At 39.3% G+C, this 22,010-nt stretch overlaps 1 protein-coding gene across 6 annotated transcripts in view; it reads left to right on the forward strand.

Annotated features, from left to right (window-relative positions):
• Nucleotides 1-15,795, forward strand: part of LOC129708639 (liprin-alpha-2-like) — a 76,831-nt gene extending 61,036 nt beyond the window's left edge. For 2 of the 6 annotated variants that reach the window (XM_055654519.1, XM_055654520.1), the window contains 5 exons: nucleotides 598-773; nucleotides 2,128-2,225; nucleotides 4,428-4,603; nucleotides 4,687-4,755; nucleotides 8,286-9,387. In XM_055654519.1, the coding sequence (XP_055510494.1) occupies nucleotides 598-773; nucleotides 2,128-2,225; nucleotides 4,428-4,603; nucleotides 4,687-4,755; nucleotides 8,286-8,597 (831 nt within the window). In that variant the 3' untranslated portion in view covers nucleotides 8,598-9,387. Of the gene's footprint in view, nucleotides 1-597; nucleotides 774-2,127; nucleotides 2,226-4,427; nucleotides 4,604-4,686; nucleotides 4,756-8,285; nucleotides 9,388-11,555 lie in introns of those variants that run through there. The other 4 variants (XM_055654522.1, XM_055654524.1, XM_055654521.1 and 1 more) reach the window with 4 other exon arrangements.
• Nucleotides 15,796-22,010: the final 6,215 nt, after the last annotated feature.

Genomic DNA, 22,010 nt, shown 5'->3' on the forward strand with positions numbered 1-22,010 from the left:
AAATGCTAAATGAAAAAAAAAATGATGAAATGATTCAATTTATTGTCATTGTCAGTGTACAGTACAGAGACAACGAAATGCATTTTTAGCATCTCCCTTGAAAGGGAGACACAGGGCGTCGCGGTGTGCCCGCGCCTGCCGCCGTAACGTTCCATTACAGGCAAAGGTGGGTGAAGTGTCTTGCCCAAGGACACAACGACAGTATGCACTCCAAGCGGGATTTGAACCGGCTACCTTCCGGTCGCCAGCCGAACTCTTAGCCCATTGTGCTATCTGTCGTCCTCCTAAATGCTCCTATGTGCTTGCTCAAATAAAAGGTATATTTCTCGTAAACATTTCCCGAGAAGAATTTTGAATTATGATCATTTTAGAGAAACGTGAGATATCTGGAGGCTGGCTGTTTCCGAAACCTGCCTGCAAATGGATACTTGAACCAGAATCCTTCCTGGGTTTGATTACTTTTTTAATGTATTGTTTTCAATAATTTGAAAATGTGAATTATGTCGGTGAGTGAGAGGAGTCAGCCATCAATCTCAGTTGCAAACCCCAATATAACTGTGCCATATGTGACCGCCACTGTACTGTGCCTCTTCCCAGACTCTGGCTTATGGAGATATGAATCACGAGTGGATTGGTAATGAATGGCTGCCCAGCCTTGGATTGCCCCAATATCGCAGCTATTTCATGGAGTGTTTGGTGGATGCTCGGATGCTTGACCATTTGACCAAGAAAGACCTGCGAATGCATTTGAAGATGGTTGACAGCTTTCATCGGTGAGTTGTTGTGCTTTGCTGTGTCATTGGTAGTTTATTCATTTGAAGAAGCCTCACTCATACAGTCATAACTGCACAGAAACAGGTCCTTCAACACGTCGATGTTCTCTGAATTTTGACACAAGTGTCTGAAGGAAGTGTATGTAGGAAGATAAAAAGATCTTGTAAAATGAAGTATTGACTTTGGGGTCTTGAACTTCAATTTCATGTAAGTGCCAACTGATCATTCCAATCTTAATGGCATTTGAAGTAGATTATTTTTGACACTGTATGAGGAGGGCAATGAGATGAACCGCTATCTTCTGACAGCCTTCCGAACTGTCTGCCACTTCTTTAATGTTAGTTTCATCATCAAACTTACTCATCGACCCATCTACATTTGCGTCTAGTTCATGTACTTGTACTAGGCCCCTCTGTTCTTCAACACTCCCCGGGTACCTATGATTCACTGTGAAAATCCTATCCTTTTATTGAAATAATATTTTCATAATTTGCAATATAGATTAGTGCCCAATAATAATATCCGATTTCAAAAAGTGATTGTGCTTGGAAATTCATACAGTAGGTTATGTGCGAACATAAACCATACTTTTGCCTTAGATCTGCAATGCAGCTAAAGAGTCATGTTGTTCTTTCACTGTATTCAATGGGTAAAAGTTAAATGAAATGTTACTTTTTAAATTAATTGATTTGTGCACCGATGCCAGGAGTATATTTATCCTAGTAAATGAAGATTTTATTGCTAGCTACATGGATGACTATGGTATGTTCTAGCTAAAGATTTACCTCTGAAGTACAGTTCATGTGAGACTGCCAACAGCACAAGATCCCACCTAGTCTTTTAGTTTAGAGATACAGCTTGGAAGCTGCCCCATCAGCCCACCGAGTCAACTCAGACCATCGATCACCCGTACTATGTTATCCCACTGCCTACTCACTGGAGACAGATTACAGAGCCCAATTAACCTACACACCTGCACATCTTTGGGATATGGGAGTAAACCAAAGCACACGGAGGAAACCCACACATTGACAGGGAGAACGTGCAAACTCCACATAGACTGAACCCGAGGCCAGGATGGAACCTGGGTCTCTGGAGTGTGAGACAGCAGCTCTACCAGCTGCACCACTGTGCCGCCTCATCTAATTAAAAAAAATGCTACCTCTAATAACTTTGCACTTCTTCACATCTACCTTAGAGTGTGTCAGTCTACATTGTCTCCTAACATTTCTTCAGAATTGCTTGAACCTACAAGTTTTTGGCTGAAGGGTGAACTAGTTGTCACAGAACCAAGATTAGTAATTAAGGTGCTGTTTATCTGTGTTACTGAATGATGTATGTCTTTGTTCCCAGCACTTGTTTACATTATGGTATAATGTGTCTGAAGAGACTAAACTATGACAGAAAGGATCTCGAGCGGAGGAGAGAAGAGAGTCAACATGAAATGAAAGGTTAGTTTGTAAGAAATATTAGTCTCCCTGTTGAACGGAAACTGTATTAGTTTAGTTTTCTATCTTTTATTTATACTGATGAAGATGAATCCTGTTTTATTATGGTGAATAATAATTGACCGCTTATTATTACTCAAAGATTGACCAGCAGATCCTACGTGAAGTAGGGTGGGCGCAAAGGAATTGTTTATCCCTGCATTCCTTTGTCCTTTGACACAAGGCTGATAAATTATCAAGAACCTGACCGAACTGATCACTTTGGACTTGAAGGACACTTCAGCATTCTCGTCCTTCTAATGGTGTTATAGTCACTGGGTGGAATTGTACTTTTTGACGATCATTTGGCTCAATTATTTTGTAGGAAACTGAGCCACCAGTTTGTTTTTGGGCAGGAAAGATTTGCAAATTGTTGCTTTAAGTCTTCAGGTGCATGGTGTCATTTTGATTTTTCTTTGTTGATTGCTTTGTATTTGAAATGAAATGAAATGTGATACGGATGATGAAGACGTATAAGCATGCACCACATTCACACGTGTACACATGTAACTGCTTTCCATTGAATGGACTGTTTGAATGGTAGATAGCAAAAAATCAAGTTGCACATGCACCCGCACACACATGCACAAATATGCTTGAGTGTATTTAATGTACATACCACCAAATCCTAGCCATTGACTTGTTATCTCTGGATCTGCACATGTGAGATCAGCCATGCTAATGAATTGGTCTCAGCTAAGGTCAACTATGGAGGATCAAAAGGAAAATACATTGCTGAGCTGTCTTTTCAGAATCTTACTTTTATACATACAGCCACTTTAAAAAAGAAGAGTTATATTAAAGAGATCATGCAGAAACAGGCCCTTTGTCCCACCGAGTCCATGCCAACCCACGATCATTAACACTATCCTACACACAAGAACCAATCTACAATTTTTTTACCAAAGCCAATTAACCTACAAATCTGTACGTGGGATTTGGGAAGAAACCAGATCATCTCTAGAAAAGCCACACGGTGACGGGGAGAACGTACAGACTCGTAAAGGCAGCACCCGTAGTCAGGATGGAACTTGGTTTCTAGTGCTGCGTGTCAGCAGCCCTACTGCTGTACCACTGTGTTGCTCCATTCCATTCAAATCAGTAATTTGGTGCCGCTTAATGCAGCTGTATATTGGGATCTCTAGTGCACATCAATTGTAATGATCAATGGGTCGTATAACCATTCTACCAACTATATTTCGATCGGAGAACTGTCTTGGTACACTCGCAACTTTTGACTTTTACTTTGTTTTGCACTATGTTGTTTTTTTAATTTTTTGAACTTTTTGGGCTCATTTTATTACTATGTTATCAATCGTGTATTTTGTTTACAGACTTGTTATGCTGCTGTAAATAAGACTATCATTGTTCCATTTCAGTACCTGTGACAATTAAACACTCTTGGCTTGACTTTCAAATTTAATTAATTGGAAGAACATAGTGGAATAATAGGTTTTGCAACATTGCTTTCAGTTTGACAAATTCCTTGCACATATTAAAAAAATGTGACTTGGGTCACGCAGAAACCATGGAATTTGTGAAGTTCCTCCATTTGTGCTGATGAGTCTTTTACATCTTTAATAGCACAGTTAAATTATTGTCACTGGGTGAACTGTTACATTAGAGGAACCACGGTTAATATTTTGATTCAATTTGAGTGCCATATCAAGCCATCTGAAATAGATTCAGCTGGTCTATGTTCGTGCAGAAACCTAAAACAGATCTCAATAGGTGCATAACATGTTTTTTTTTCTATAAAAGTAATTTTAATTAAAGCTTCTTTGAAATGCAGAGAAGAAGTATTTGTGCTCCCATTGAATGTTTTTTTTTTCTATCTTGCTATCTGTGGCATCTGATGCTAGTTTTTGGCCTATATGTCCAAATAGAGGATTATTCTACTATGCTGTCTTTTGAGCCACCGCTTCATCTGATTTATACTGTTGTGTTGCTGAACTAAATTTCTTAGATTAGTCTGAAACAAGCCTCAGTGAAGCTGTTCCCATATGTATTTTTCTGTTGTACTGAATGCACACAAACAGCCATAAGAAGTGCATGTAATATGGCTGTTTCCAGAATTGAAATGATTGCCCCTAAAACAAATCTTGGATGGTGCAACTAACATATCTTTCAATATGAATCAATTACCTGTGTTTGACTTTGGCCTAGATGTGTTGGTGTGGACTAATGACCAAGTCACTCACTGGGTACAATCCATTGGACTTCGCGAATATGCAAACAACATTGTTGAAAGTGGAGTACACGGAGCCTTGGTAGCCCTCGATGAAAATTTTGATTACAACAGTCTGGGATTACTATTACAAATTCCCACACAAAATACTCAGGTAACCTCCACGTTGATGTCTTGCTTTCCTGAAATTGAGTAATTCAACTGAAAATTTAACGTTTATCTTTAACTCTCTTATAGGCAAGGCAGGTCTTAGAACGTGAATTCAACAACCTGTTGGCCTTGGGGACAGAGCGGAAATTGGACGACGTGAGTATCGGATTCATTCAGACTTCCGCAGCGGGAAAGTTAGATATTATGATTTTTGCGTGTTGCTCGTGAGCTAGTTTGTGAAGGTTGAGGCCAGCTATTTCCCACTTTTCATCTAGCCTACTAGACCAAGTTCCCTCCGTCTCCTTTTTACTTTGGCCCTGAACTTTCATTGCACATCTCTCTTCGATCTCTCTCTATAACTTTCTTCTCCATGTACTCCACCTCTTGGTTCTTTACTCACATAAAATTGTCAATTATCCAACTTTGTTATAGCTGAAATTGGTTGTCTTGGGTCCAAACAACTTCTTCTTTAAATCTTAGTCTTTTAAATCTCTCCTCCTTTCTCAAATAAAACACTAACACTAACTCCTTGGAAACTGCCATTTTATCTCCATTATTTATTTCTGCCTTGTTGGTTGTAACCCTGTTTTATAGCATAGGGAGGAATCAATGCCATTTTTTTCTTGTGTATAATAATATCAAATTGTAGATATACAAAAAATGTGCACTTTAAACTTACTTAGGCCAAATGAAATTACATGTATTAATTCCCCTGTTAGTGTTAATATTTCAAACAAATCTGGTTAATCTGTGTTAGCAAACTTCAGCTTTTAAGATTACACTAGAAACTGCAGATGTAGGAAACTGGAACACTGGTCAAGCAGCATCAGAACTAATGCAAGGTCTCAACCTCAAATGTTGACCATCCCTTTGAATTCACGGATGCTGCTTGATCCATTGAGCTCTTCCAACAATTTATCTTTTGATTCAGATATTAAGGAGAATGATAAGAGTCAATCTGTTTAGAAATCTGAATTTCTATTTGATTTATGCTTTCATCTAGTGATGTGGAATGAACTGGTGCACTTAAGTAGAATTGTTGAATAGAAATCTGTCTAAAATGGTAACAATTTCACGGTTGTGATGGGAAAGAAAATGCAATAGGCATTATGGTGACGGAAAACCTTAAAGACAGGGTTTCTATCCTGAAAATGACAAATGTGTTTCTGAATTTGATATATAAAATAATTTAAAACCAACGGTGGCAGCACGTTGGTGAATCAGTTGCAGTCATCTTCAGACACATGCTGAGTACATGATCTGCCTCAACTTCTTCTTGAGGCAAATGCTCCCACAAAGACTAGTATTCCACCACTCCCCAGAGAGTCGTCTGTACTGGCAATGGACTAAAAAATCCATTGTTCAATTGGCAGTGCATGTGACAATTAAACACTCACCATTCTTGACTCAGCCACTCACTGATATCAATAAAACACAAAAAAAACTGAATGCAGCAAAAACAATGACCAAACAACATGCTGTGTTTCATGCTGATGACATGTGCTTCAGAAGCAGCAACTTATTCAGCTAAGCTGCTTCAGCACATTTACACCATTGGCATAGTTACAATACTGCCGCTTAACTCACAATATGGGAAAATATCCTGTCCACAAAAAAAACAGGACAAACCTATTCTAGCTAATGACCACCCAATCAATTTTCAACGATCAGCAGCATTTGGAAAGTATTGTGACTGGCCTGCCGATTGGAACATTAATAAATTGCACACTGATTTCCATTTCCGGTTCCCCAGAAATGCTTTGTTCCAGACCTCACTACAATCTTGGTTCAACCACAGACAAATATCAGGGTTCCATTTGAATGTAACTGGCCTTGTCATCATATCAGCAGAAAATCCCAACTTGAAATAGTGCGAAAAGGGGATAGACACTAAATCCTGGAGTAACTCAGCGGGTCAGGCAGCATCTCTGGAGAAAAAGGGTGGGTGAGGTTTCAGGTCGTAACCCTTCTTCAAACATATTTCAGAAATAGTGGGACTGGTTTTGTGGTAGATTTATTCTTGAATGGGTGTTTGTTGTGGGGTTGGGTGCCACAAATCTACTCTGGTCCTGCATTGGGTGCCACAAATCTAATTCTAGTCCTGGTGTTGTGCATTTATGGTGGTCAGTTTTCCCCTCCCTCTACCCCTCACTGAGCCAGAGATAGGAACTTGCCTTGAAGATGGAAGAGCTGAGAACCATCTTGTGGAATGAGTTGTATTTTCACATTCATCACAGCATCCCCAGCCATAGTTTTTTATTTTATTTATTTATTTTATTTTTATTTAACCTTTATTTAACCAGGAGAAGTCTCATTGAGATTAAAAATCTATTTTACAAGAGAGTGCTGGCTAAGACAGGCAGCAGCACAGTTCCACAGTTTCACAGTTAAATGCGGGAACAATTCCTCACCCACAGGATATACTCTATTGTCTTGGGTCAGAGTGGAACTATCCAAAGTTATCTCCTCCAAGCTGCCTAATGAGAGATGGCTATTTAACAAGATATTTGTGGATGTCGAATGATGGAGCAGTATAGTTACAGTCACAGAGAAGATTTTGCTTAGAGCCTTTTAAGTGGTGTGGGAGAGGGAAAAAATGATTAGTGAGCATTCAAACGTGGAAACGAAGAAAATAAGCCTACTGGTCAGAAAGCAACAGCATGCAGACATGTTCTGACAACTTAACAACCTTGGAGAGGAAGCTAGATAAGAACTGAGACTTTAATATGTAAGATTAAAATAAATCGTATTCTAAAGGTCTGGTCATGGTGACTTTTTGACAGGGATGAGGAAAATAATGGAGAAGAACACCATTTACATTTGTGATGTCAGCAGTCTAGTGGACATGGAGTTGTGTGCAGGAGTGGATCCTCTCGACAAGATGAGTGCAGAAAGGGCTTGGGGGAGGGATGGAAAACAAGAAGAGTAATAGTTTCAGGCTTGTAGCTGTCAATGACCTTAAATCAGTGGTTCCCAACGTGGGGCGTAAGCCCCACAGGGGGGCAATTTGATTTTTAAGGGGGGCAATTGAGCGCGACTGAGGAGGTCTGGGTCCAAAGTCTCGATTTTTTTGGGGGGGGATTTTCCATCAGGTAAACATATGTAGTTTATGTTTCAGATGTTATTTTGAGTAAATAATTTTTTTGGGGTAAAAAAGGTCTTTATTGTGTAGTTATTACATAATCACCGCGCCATCGCTCTTCATGCACGTCGCACGAAGCACGCGAGGTCATGGGAGAACCTTATTTATTTAATTGGATTTAGAAATGCGATTCAAAGAGCTTTTGCTAAGTTACCCTTATAATATCTATTTCCTCTGTTTTCTCTCAAGGGAAAGCAAGGGGGGGGGCATCAGGATTTTAGAGGTGATTAGGTGGGGCATGGCCAAAAAAAGGTTGGGAACCACTGCCTTAAATAGATGTAACTTTGCAAATGAGGAGAATTGTGGTAGCTCAACAATGCCTCTGCAGGTACTTTGGAGAATTACATAAAATGTCCGAACAATGAATAAGCAAATGACCAAGTCACATTCAGTCTTAGGAACTGGCAGAACAGTACAAAGTCAGAGAAAGAGTGATAGGCTAGAATTTTGAGGCAGGTATTTGTTAGCTGTTGAAAATCGTGAAGTATTTTTGCTCCTAAATCAGTTCCCGTGGTGTGAATGTTTAATTCTTCTGTTACTATAGGGTGATGACAAAAGTTTCAGGCGGGCACCATCATGGAGAAAACGTTTTCGGCCACGAGAGGTCCATAGTATTGCCATGATGGCCGGCTCTACAGAAACACTACCAGCAGGGTTCAGGGTTACAGCAATGTCCAGCCCAGCTCCATCAGTGCAGCCGATGAAAATTCAACCAGAAGGTAAATTTGCACCAACTCTCGGCCATTTTAAATGCAATTGCCAGTTACTAATATACATAAGAAGCATCATTAAATCACATTGTGATCAAAATATAACTGGTTGCATGCTTTACAGTGTAGTGTTACACAGAGTGTAATGTCAAAAACAAAGGTCACAACTAATAATAATTTATGTATCCTTAATATATCTAACTTGTCTGTTAGCTGTCCTGTATTAACATAACACTGAATTGCATGAAACAGGATAGAACTTCAATTCTATCTCTCAGTAACAGCTGGAACATTTGTCAGACTCAAAGTACCACCATCCTTGTTGTGTGGCTGAACGTGGTTGGCAACAGAAATATAAACCCTTTGCTTGTGTATTAAGGTATACAGAACTAACTGATAATCCTGAACAAATATTAATATCTAACCCTGGTTGCATACCATACATTAAGATTCAACATGGTGCAACTAGTAAAGCTGATTTGTATCTTGCTTAAAAAAAACTTTCTTACAAAATGTGAAATATATATGATCATATAGAATTCTGAACACTAAAATACATGGAGTTTATTTACTTACTCATTTCTTGATATGATAGATTAGGTTAACACGGGTTATTGATAGGGGACGATCAGCCATGATTACAATGAATGGCGATGCTGGCTCGAAGGGCCGAATGGCCTCCTGCACCTATTTTCTGTGTTTCTATGTTAGGGTGCAACTAGCCAGAATCATTGACTCCAAGCTAGCTGATTGGGGAGAGCTATCAGTACCCTCCATCTACTTTTCCCATCCCAGACTTAAATAATAATAATGTTTTTTTACAGTGGGAGAGTCTAGGACTGGAGGTCATACTCAGAATTAAAGGACGTACCTTTAGGAAGGGGATGAGGAGGAATTGTTTTAGTCAGAGGCTGGTGAATCTGGAATAATTTGCCACTGAAGGTTTAAGGCAGAGATACTGTAGATAGATTCTTGATTAGTATGGGTGTCAGAGGTTATGGGGATAAGGCAGGAGAATGGGTTAGGAGGGAGAGATAGATCAGCCATGATTTAATGGCGGAGTAGACTTGATGGGCCGAATGGCCGAATTCTGCTCCTATCACTTACAACCTTTTGACCTTAAGAAGCATGTAGGAGAAATAATGGAAATTGTCCATAAAAAGGTAGTGGGTAATATTTAAGCTGAACTAATTTGTTTGTACTTTCCAGTAGCTTGTCATAAGATCATAAATGATAGGAGCAGAATTAGGCTATTCGGCTTATCAAGTCTACTCCAACATTGATCTATCTTTCCCTCCTAACCCCATTCGCCTGCCTCCCCATAACCTGTACTAATCAAGAATATGTCTATCTCTGCCTTAAATATATCCACTGACTTGGCCTCCACAGCCTTTTGTCGCAAAGAATTTCACAGATTCACCACCCTCCTCTTCTCCTTCCTAAAAGAACATTCTTTAATTCTGAGGCTATTACCTCTATTCCTAGACTCTACCCTAGTGGAAACATCCTCCACATCCACTCTATCGGAGCCTTTCATTATTCTGTACGTTTCAAGGAAGTCCCCCCTCATTCTTCTAAACTCCAGTGAGTACAGGCCCAGTGCCGTGAAGTGCTCATCATATGTTAACTACTCATTCCTGGGATCATTCTTGTAAACCTCCTCTGGACCCTCTCCAGAGCCAGCACATTCTTCCTCAGATATGGTGCTCAAAAATGCTCACAATATTCCAAATGCAGCCTGACCAGCGCCTAATAGGGCCTCAGCATTACATCCCTGTTTTTGCATACAAGCCCTCTTGAAACATTTGCTTTCTTTAATACCGATTCGACTTGCAGGTTAATGTTTCGGGAATCCTGCACCAGCACTCCCATGTCCTTTTGCACCTCCGATTTCTGAATTCCCTCCCCATTTAGAAAATAATGTATGCCTTTATTCCTACTTCCAAAATGCATGACTCCACACTTTGCCACACTATATTCCATCTGCCACTTCTCTGTCCACTCTCCCAACCTACACAAGTCCTTCTGCAGAGTCCCTGCTTTCTCTACACTACTTGCCCCTCCACCTATTTTCGTATCATCTGCAAACCTGGCCACAAAACCTTTAATCCCCTCAACCAAATCATTAATGTACAACGTGAAGAACAGCGGCCCCAGCACCAAGTCCCGTGGGACTCCGCTAGTCACTGGCAGCCAACCAGAAAAATCCCCCTTTATTGCCACTCTTTGCCTTCTGCTGTCCAGCCAACCTGATATCCAGGAGGGTATCTGCCCTTTAATACCATGGGCTCACATCTTCCTTAGCAGCCTCCCCTGTGGCACGTTCTCAAAGGCTTTCTGAAAATCTAGGTAAACAACATCTACCAACTCTCCTTTGTCTGTTTTGCTATTAACTTCTTCAAAGAAATCCAGCAAATTTGTCAGGCAAGTCCTCCCCTTCACAAAGCCATGCAAACATTTGTCCACAGAGTAGTTGGCTCCATAGTTTACCTCTGACCTAGTTGACTTAATATGGAGATTTGCTTTTTGCTGTGGTGCGAGTCTCCAATGTTTCATATCACTATCTGGGAAAATACTTCAAAATAGAGACCCTGCATGCGGGTAGTAAGCACTAATGCCTCAGTCTGCGATGCGTTATTCAATATCTACTGTGCTGTTGGGCATTGAATTGGACGATCATAAAGACATTGGCCATAGAAATAGGAGTGAGTTATTTAACTCATGCCTGCCATGAAATTCAGTAAAATGGTGGCTGATCAGAGCCATTCTTCTTGGTTTCCGCAACATTAAAAAAAAAATCAATCAACTTCTGAATTTGATGAAATCACAGCAGTTGGGCTCCAAAGACAATTGACACCTGGCTGCAACCAATAAGGCAAAGGGGCAGTCCACACCACAGTTATCCCTACATGTCACTATGCAGGGTTCTTTCTCCAAGGTCAGTGGCAAGGATCTTAATATCCAAAAATCTAATTATCTCTGACATGAATATACTTAATGACCGAGTCTCCAAACCCCTCTTGGGTGAGGAAATCAAAAAATTCACCAGCAATGGGAGAAGAAATCTCTTTCCCTCCTGAATGGCCAAATCTTTTGTGTTTTAGTTTAGAGACACAGCGTGGAAACAAGCTCTTCGGCCCACCGAGTCCACGCCGACCAGCGATCACTAGTACACTTATCCTGCACAATAGGAACATTTTACAGAAGCCAATTAACCTACAAACCTTCACGTCTTGGGAATGTGGGAAGAAACTGGAGAACCCGGAGAAAACTCACGTGGTCACAGGGAGAACGTACAAAGTTTGAACACCTGTAGTCAGGATCGAACCTGGGACTCTGGTGCTGTAAGGCAGCTACTCTACCGCTCGGTCACTGTGCCGCCCTGCTTTACTTTAGACTGACCTGCGAATTCTGGACACCCCAACTAGGAAAATACAATCCTGCAGAAAATGTGATGATATTGTGAGGAATTAGTCGAAGTAGATGGAAAGGACCTGGAGATAGGCTTAGTCTGACTATAGAAGGTTCTAGACTCCAGAACCCTCAATTTTCATTTGCATACAGTGCTTGGCCACTGAGTAATCTTATAAAGGGAAAAAAACCCATAGACACTAGAGAGTGGGAAGAGTTAACTTTTTAAGTGAAAGACTGTCCGTTGATGTTTGTTTGAAGCTTGGGTACTTATCTTTGTGCTGATCTCCAGGAATAACTTGACATAATTATTGCATGTTGTGTGAATTTTTTGATGCTGTCGTATGGAAACACAGTTGCTACATCAGGGACACAGAGGTTAGACACATCAACTGTACGCACATACTCCTGCTGACATCCAGATCAGTCAGTGAGTCAACGGTGAATAATCGGTGAGTATGTAACTTTTCCCTTCTGCTTCTCGTGGCTGTTGGATAGAACAGTAGGGAACTTTGGTGCAGTACATGAAAAGTTACACACAGGTACTTCCAGCAATTTTTTTTTGTGCCATTATTTTTGTTCCAAAGAGATTATCTAAATCTTCAAATTGAGCATGTGGAAATGATATTATAAGGATTTGTCAAAAGCTGCCTGTTTTTTTTTAATTGTCTAACTTTATCCATATATTATTGAAAAACTAGGCGTGTTTGTTGCAGAAGATATAGTGAGTGGCTAGCATTGGTTATTTACTCTGAATGAGCTTCTGGAACTCAGAGGAGAATGAATCTTGAATCCCACTTTACATTGACTAAACTGAATTAAGTATCCATTGAATAACTACTGTAAACCGGTTTGCTTCTCACTATCAAGATTACAGATCATTTCCCATTCTCCCACCAATCGACTTCTCTGATCCATCCCCTTTTCTTCTGGTACAGAGTCTCAATTTGCTGGGATGAGGTTGTGTCAACCAATCTATTGCACAGTCTCAATTTTGTTATTTGGACAAGTTTAAAGAACTAAAGTTATTTCATTGTAATTAAAAAAACACCTCTAGTTTACAGGTTGGGCAGGTACAACATTATTACGTTCCAGAAAGCATGAAGTAATGAGTTTAATGGTTCAATATTGATTTCACATAAAATTTCAGGTTTTACACGATAATGTTTTGACAAGCTCTATCCTATCCCTCTAGCCTCCCCCTGCCCCCAAACTAAAATAAGAGCATAGATGTATTAAGCTGTCTATTTTGTTTGTAGCATCTTGACCTTCCTCGCTAAACTCTTCAAGAATTTTCTTAAAAGTGCCTTTCAGCTTCTAAAACATTCTGAATTAAATTAATTCCCAAAATAAAGCAATCCGCAGGTGTATTCAATAAGTGTGTGCTCCTTCAGAGCCTGAGAGTACTTAGAAATATCCAATGTTCTTACCTCAGTATGTCATCTGATGATTCTCCCTCTGCAACATGTTAGTGCATTGATGTCAAATGAGAGTTGAATTGAGCCAACCTGCGGTGATTGAATAAGCTCGAGCCGTTTTCATGTCAGGATAGCATGGCAATATGAGAAGAATATTGGAGGACTATTGTGGGAAACCATTTCCCGGAAAGGAATAATATCTTCATGAAAGCGGAAAGCCAGTTATGAAGGATTATAATTAATAATTGATCATTTGTCTCCTCCAGTGCATTCCCACTACTTGTATGGACATATGCTCGCTGCCTTTCGGGAATAATCCACTACATCTCTGTGAGATCGACAATGGAGATCAAATGCTGTTGCACAAAAAATAGAAAGGCATAGAAGATTTGAATGTATGTTGAACATGAATGGGCAATAGTTTACTTGGGCTCAGAAAATGTCATATGGATACACAGTTATTACATTATCATTTTATTTATCTGGTAACAACTTTCTTTGTGGAATTATCCTTTACAACGCTGGTTGAGACTTTTAGGGTTTCATTTTTGAGATATTTCACTGTAATATTGTTATAATCAAAGTACGGTATGTAGTAAGATTCTGTCAACTTTTAACCTCAAGTACAGTCATTGTAGTTTCATTGGTTGTAGTATTTTTTTCCCCAAGTGTATCATATCTGCTATATGTAAGCGTATGGCCATGAAGTAATGCAAGTTTTTTTTAATGTAAATGTACCTGTATATAAATATTGCTCACTGTAACAGCGTTTTTTTAGATAATTTAATGGAATTTGAAAAATATAGATTCAACCTAAATGCTGTCTTAATTATTGATGTTGTTGCCATTTTATCTTGCTGATATCTTGCAAGAACATCTTGTTATATTTGATGAGCATTTGTTCATTATCAATGAATTGTGTGCAAGTATGTGTCCACCATGCCAATTGCAGCACATGATGTGATGAATGGATAGCTTTATTATTTTCTTTTTGATAATTGTGGAAATAACAACCATTAAATCGTGTCCTGTCAGTAAGGCATTGATTTTCCAATTGGCATCAATTTTGGGCTCCCAAAGTCTTGTTCCACTGAACATTAAAACAAAAAGTTTTGACTCCTTATGCGAATACAACTGGGTTTCAACTTAGCCTTGTGGTTGGTTACACAAGGCCTTGTTTCCTATATTTTTTCACATCATTTGCTGTATTTATTTCAGTTATCTTCCTTGAAATGCAAATGCAACTAGTTTTCTCCCTTCCTCATTTCCTCTCATTCATTATCGAATGTACAGACTCGATTGGAAAAGATACTCTTGAGAGTATTAAGAGACCACAAAGTAACACAGCATCCAAATGCTTTTAACCTCCAATGCTGATCATTCTGATTTCAGATTCCCAGGTGTAAATTCGACAATTCACAATATTTTGAAATGAGCAGTTTCTATCGCAACGTCATCACATATTGATAAAGTTGTAGGATTAAAAGAATATCAATTACAGTTTGATCAAAAGATGCCTTGTCTTGTTTAAGCTATCAGCTAAATGTTTCCAGTTGTAATCCCATTTTTTAAAATATACTGAAAAAAATCAGAATCAAAGCATTTTGTCTTTTTCCCTATTTTAAGCAGATATAATAATCTAATCATTATTGAAATGTTGCAGATACATGCAGTTAAACTCATTACAGGGAGACAGGGAAACGATTTTCCAAAGTATAAAAACAAAGTAACACTTTACCAGATATTTCAAGAGGAATTTAACATGCTTCTTCAACATGGTTAAGCACTGGCACTTTCTGTTCTGTTAGTCTTTGTGACTATCCCTCGAAAAATAGTGACCATTGAATACTTTTATGAAGATTAACAAAATGTTGATCCTATTTTATAAAATTCATTTTAATAAATTGATAAATATATATTATATATAATCCTTCAAAGCTGTTGAAGTGTGCATCTTTTTAATTCAGCACTTTTTGGAAATAAGTCAAAATGTTTCTTGGACATGAGTGTTTTGCAAATACAATAAAGAAATGCACTCATTTTAACATTTTAATTCCCAAGTGCCGCAAAACTAAAGTAATGTTTTCTTCCTATTTACTGAGTTCAGCATGAGGTGACATGTAGGGGTTGTGTAGGACCACAGAATGAACTGACCCTAAGATTTGCTTATTATTTCCCACCTGTGAAGAGCAGCAGTATACGCTGAAGTCCAAAACGAACAGGACTTCATAAATACCCATTAACAGCTGTGATCTTATAACAGGTTTTATTGAATTCATCCTATACATTTTGGACAATGTCATCAGAACCTTCCAAGTCCAATTTTCACCTCTCTAGTAAATTTGAAAATAGTCTCTGGTTCCTTTCTCAGTTCATGGAGGAAAGCATAATAAAATTGCCTGAAAATAACATGTAATTATGAGAAGGCATTGAATTAAAAACATTGCTCCATATTTCATACTCAAAATAAATTAATAGCTAGATTTGAACGTTCTTAATAAAATAAATGAAAATCGTGCTAGTTTACGTTAATTGATCATGATTTTTGGTATTTTTTAAACTTATCTCTGAATACATTGGTAATCTTCAAGAACTACCTGTGCTCGACTTAATGAAGTTTGTTACCAGCACAGTGCACCAGGTTTAAAAAAATATTTGTCTTATTAATAGGTAGACAAAAATGCTGGAGGTACTCAGCGGGTGAGGCAGCATCTATGGAGAGAAGGAATAGGTGACATTTCGGATCGAGACCCTTCTTCAGACTGGTCCGGGGGGGGGAGGGGGGGGCGGAGACAGTAGGCTTGTGGGTGAGCTGTGAAGGGGAGGGGAGGGGAAGGAGTGAGAAAGCAAGGACTATCTGAAATTAGAGGTCAATGTTCATACTGCTGGGGTGTAAACTACCTAAGCGAAATAATTTTAAGAGAGACTGAATTTCTTGCGATAGTTCAGTTCAATTCGCCCAGTGCTTTTGATTTCAGCATCAGATTGCAGCATTTTAAGCTCAAATATAATCCTTTCGATTATGAATAAACAGCACTCAGGAAGCATGTAAATCAAAGTTTTCAAAGCAGTGAAGTTGCCCAGAAAAACGGCCTGTCGCTGTCTCATCAAAGTCCAATTTTGCTCCATTTGGCAACACTGATTGCAACCTCACCTATCATTACACGTAAATATGATTCAAAATCTGTTTGATGCCACAATGGATCCTTTACTGTTAATATGCTCTGAAATTCTGTTCCTAAATTGTAACCATATTTAATCAAGTTAATCTAAAAAAAGAAACTCTTTTCTTTAATTTCTGTAATAAAATCTCCACCTATCATGTGGGCATATTATTTAAATTTTATTTTCCTCTGTGCTCCCCCCCCAAGATCTCCCATGCTCTTATTGTTCTGGTACTCAATCCTGGATTTTACACATTATTTATGCCAAGTTTGCCTTGTCATATGGTAATTGTCTTGTTACCAAATGTACTAATTCAAAGATAAAGAAATTCATACACATGAAGTGATGAAGTTGTGAATGATATTATTTAACTGTACAGAGTTCTGTTACCTATTGCCTGTTTTTTTAACAATGAACATATCTTCTGAGTGTGCTGTGCTGATGGTACAGATCTTGGTTGACATATATCACCTTGGTCTTTTTTTTTAATTAACACTAACAGTGATCAGTTTGGGACGGGGCAAGGGAGTGCTGGTATTGCTCAAAATCTATCTACATTATAGCTGGTTGTCCATTCAGGAAACCTGATTACTAGATCATATTTGAATCGGGTCATTTTATTTTAATTTCTAAATCTAAATGTTAAATACCTCTACACATGGAATTCATTGAACGCATGCACTACCTCTATTTCATTAAACTATGACATGGTTTAGTTTGGTTTAGTTTATTGCCACATGTACTGAGGTACAGTGAAAAGCTTTTTGTTGCTTGATCTTAATGTAAATTAAGGGGATCTATTTTGAGATTATTGTAATTTGTGCCAACAAAGAAGCTTAAAAAAAATGAAGCATATCCTGTAATTTACATGGACCAATGCAACTGGCAATTTGGGCACGTGTTAAGGAGTTTCCCTTTGTTTTATCACAATAGACAATAGGTGCAGGAGTAGGCCATTCGGCCCTTCGAGCTAGCACCGCCATTCAATATGATCATGGCTGATCGTCCCCAATCAGTACCCCATTCCTGCCTTCTCGCCATATCCCCTGACTCCGCTATTTAAAAAAAAATGTTTTAAATATTTTATTTATTAGAAGTATAATGTACATTACAGCGATATAAGCCAAGAAGAACATAATACATTTTTGTACCACTTCTTATTTTAAACCTTAAAAAGAAGGAAAGTAGAGAGAGTTATAGGATAGTAAGTGCGTGACTCCACTATTTTTAAGAGCTCTATCTAGCCATCACAAAACCATTCAGCAAATATATAGTGCTTATGAAAGGCTCGGTATGGACTTCACAGAAGTTACGTACAAATACAAATGCACTTTAATAAATTGTTTAGTACGTTAAGGTGATTTTTGGATTGAAATTGGAGAATTACCAAGAATACTTGGAGATACGCTTTGCACTGTGCCACCGCAAGGACATAAAAATCAAGTCAGTCTCGGAAGAAACGGCAGATGCTACTTTAAAACGAAGAAAGACAGAAAAAGCTGGAGTAACTCAGCGGGTTGACATCATCTCTGGAGAAAAGGAATAGGTGACATTTCAGGCCGAGATACTTCTTCGTCGAGTTTATGTTATAGGCACAATTACAGACACAGTGAAAATCTTGCTTGTAGCAATAGCAGAGGCATGTAGATTCAGACAACACACAAAACATAAACTACACTAGAAAAAACAGGGCATTAGTACAAAACACAATTAGACAAATGGGTGGATGGTAGTGCAAGAGGTGGTCCAAGGTGCTCCATCGCTGAGGTAGGATTATGGTGGTGCCACTCATCACCTCCTTGTCTGTTTGATTTTCACCTTTTTAAAGTGGGTAACAGAAGGGATATATCTTGCAAGTTTTAGATTATGCACCAAATGCCTTTTAGCTGGGTTTCGGATTTGGGGAGGGAAATTTATTTGACACATGCAGATATTTAATTTATGTATAAATAGAATTTATCTAATGAAAGTGATGCTTATCAATGTGCAAGAAGGACCTGGTTTACACCAAAGATACGCACAAAATGCTGCAGTAACTCAGCGGGACAGGCAGCATCTCTGGATAGATGGAATGGGTGACGTTTCGAGTCTGAAGATGATTCTCCAGACTTCAGACAATCTGAAGATGGGTCTCGACCCGAAACGTCACCCATTCCATCTATCCAGTGATGTTGCCTGTCCCGCTGAGTTACCAGCATTTTGTGCCTATCTTGATGCTGTTTAACCCTTTAACTTACTTGAAAGAGCAATGTGTGCCATGTAAGGTTTATGTAAATGGAAATATATTGATCTTAAATGACCAGTTAAATAAAAACACGAAGATAGACACAAAAAGCTGGAGTAACTCGGCGGGACAGGCAGCATCTGTGGAGGGAAGGAATTGGTGACGTTTTGGGTCGAGACTTTTCTTCAGACTCAATGGGTGACTTTCGGGTCGAGACCCTTCTTCAGACTACACCCTTTACTGACATTCCCTTGTGCAGTCACAGTCACTATATTGGGGAATAATGAAGTTTAGGCAGATGTTGGTTTGATTAATGTAGAAACAAAGAACTACAGGTGCTGGTTAACTCACAATAAGGCACAAAGTACTGAAGTAATTCAGTGGGTCAGCCAGCATCCCTGGAGAACAAGGACAGGTAATATTTTTGGTTGCGACCTTTCTTCAGTCAGGCTAAGTCTATCCATGTGGTTGAGTCTGAAGAAGGGTGCCTGGCCCACTCAGTTACTCCAGCACCTTTGGTTTGATGAATGTATTGAACATGAGTCAGTACTGATGTAATAAGTGTTTAAGAAGGAACTGCAGATGCTAGAAAATCGAAGGTAGACAAAAGTGCTGGAGAAACTCAGCGGGTGTAGCAGCATCTATGGAGCGAAGGAAATAGGCAACGCTTCGGGCCGAAATGTTGCCTATTTCCTTTGCTCCATAGATGCTGATGTAATAAGTGTTTGGTTAAACTGTTGGGCAGACATCAGTTGATGGTTCCTATTTAAAATATAAATATCTTTATCATCTCTATGTGAGTAATACTAATGCTGTGGCCAACTTGCTTCAACATGTGCACTTGTATCTCTGAGCTGATTGCCATGACGAGTCAATTCACACAATCTAACATTAAACTGTTGGAAGGGAGGCAATGTTGTGTTAACAATTGGCTTGCATTGAGATCCAAAGAGGATAATGAGCTGGGCTTGGTGTAGATTTAATCATAAAAATGTATGCATGCAGTGAATGACAAGTAAATGTAGACAGTATTGTTTAAGGCCTGAATAATTTAGAGAGCTCATTATTATGCATAATATTTGAGTTCCTGATAAAGTATTCACTGATAAATTAAAAATGGAATCCTACAATTTTATGACATTCATAATCTCCAGAAATTTATAATGGGCTGGTAATGCAGTCCAAAGGAAAGGTGGAACTGATAAGATTAATTATCATTCAAAGTAAAATATGCTGATAAGTGCACAGAATATCGAATCTGTGCATTGTAGTGCAAATTATTTTGGAGTTCATAAAAACCTGAACTAAATGTGCAGTTTTAATCATTATGTTTCCAGAAATTAGAAGTCCAGTTATTTTTGTTCATGCAATTATTTGGTATATTTTGCATCATTCACATAATTTATTACAATATATATATTTAAGGAAAAATAACTACTGTTTTTGAACATTATTTTGTGTTCCACATTTAGTGAGCAGTGATCAATAGTCAGTTTTGATGGTTCACAGTTCTAAACACACTTCTATGCCCAAGAATAGTTCCTGCGTTGTTTTGTAAAGGCAAGGTGTTTTTTTTTTAAATTTGGAAGATGAATAACCAAACTAATTTTGGACAGGTTTAAATTTTTTTTTTCAGCGAAAGACTAGATCTGGGGTCTCCGCACACTTGGAATGACATGTTCATCTGTGCCTGACAATGTAGTCTTCCTATGTTGTTTATAATAATTAAACGTCATTGTTTGCTGGTTTCAGTAACCAACAAAGAACATAACATTGTGGTCTTTGCACTTGAAATGCTCTTGTTTTGTACAGTACATTCAGACCTTTTGTTTCCTTTGTCATGGTATTATTTGTTGCCTGCTTTCAGTTTGCATTGGAACTGAAACATTTATTTTCCACTGCCAATAAACAAAATCCCCCAAAATGATGTGCGTCCTGTTTCATCCTTTTACTGTTGTGTACAATGTTTAATGATTTCTATCAAATCTTAAAACTACAGTATTCTTCTTCTTCTTGCGTATGGTGTGCACAGTCTAAAGCTGTAGATCAAGTGGCATGAAAATTTACGTCTATTTGTTGCATTCTTCATGTAGTCGACTAATGCAATCAACGTGCACAAACAAAACTGCAGTCATGACCCTCGAACTCCCCTTTTCTTTTGTTCATTTCCCTCCTTGGCTTTTTTAAGATCTTAGTTCAGAAGTTGTTCTGATTCAACCAGCATATTGGAATGAACATTCACACAAAGTGTCAGAGTAACTCAGGCAGCATCTCTGGAGAAAAGGAATAGGTGACGTTTCGGGTCGAGACTCTTCTTAAGTGAGAGTCGGGAGAGGGAAGCTAGAGATATGGAAAGGTACAGAGCAAAGCAAATGGCACTAAAGAGCCCTCAACAGCTGAGGAGGAGGTAAAAACAAAAGGATAAGAGCAGTGAAACTCGCAAGACGACCAGGGGGTGGGGGAGGGATGGGGAGAGAGGGAATGCAAGGGTTACTGGAAATTAGAGAAAGCAATATTCATACCGCTGCCCAAACAGAATTGAGATGCTGTTTCTCCAATTAGCGTGTGGCCTCACTCTTAACAGTGGAGGAGGCCCAGGACAGAAAGGACTGTCAGGGTCCCTGGGCAGAGTCGAGGGAGGAGGTATAATGTTGCAACTCCTGTGGTTGCTGGGGAATATACTTGGGGAGGGGGTGGTTTGGGGGTGGTTTGAGTGAACCAGGGAGTTGCGGAGGGAACAGTCTCTGCGGAAGGCGGAAAGGGGTAGAGATGGGAAGTTGTGACTAGTGGTGGGATCCCGTTGGAGGTGGCAAAAATGTTGGAAGATTATGTGCTGTATGCAACGGCTGATGGAGTGAAAGGTGAGGACTAGGGGGGCTCTGGCCCTGTTGCAACTGGGGGGAGAGGGAGAAAGAGCAGTGCTGCGGGGTACCGAGGAGACATATGTGAGAGCCTCATCTATGAAAGAGAGGAGGAGAACCCCCCCCCCCCCCCCCATTGCCTAAAGAATGAGGACATAATGAATCTCTCTACTTAAAGTAGACAAAAATGTTGGAGAAGCTCAGCGGCATCAAGGCAGCATCAATGGAGCGAAGGAATAGATGACGTTTCGGGTCGAATCCCCTCCTCAGACTGATGTGGGGGTGGGTGGGGCGGGAAGAAGAAAGGAAGAGGCAGAGACAGTGGGCTGTGGTTGAGCTGGGGAGGGGAAGGAGGGAGAATGCAAGGACTTCCTGAAATTGGAGAAGTCAATGTTCATACCGTTGGGGTGTAAACTACCCCAGCAAAATATGAGGTGCTGCTCCTCCAATTTGCGATGGGACTCACACTGGCCATGGAGG

The sequence above is a fragment of the Leucoraja erinacea genome, chromosome 24, assembly GCF_028641065.1.
Source record: "Leucoraja erinacea ecotype New England chromosome 24, Leri_hhj_1, whole genome shotgun sequence".
NCBI lineage: Eukaryota > Metazoa > Chordata > Chondrichthyes > Rajiformes > Rajidae > Leucoraja > Leucoraja erinaceus.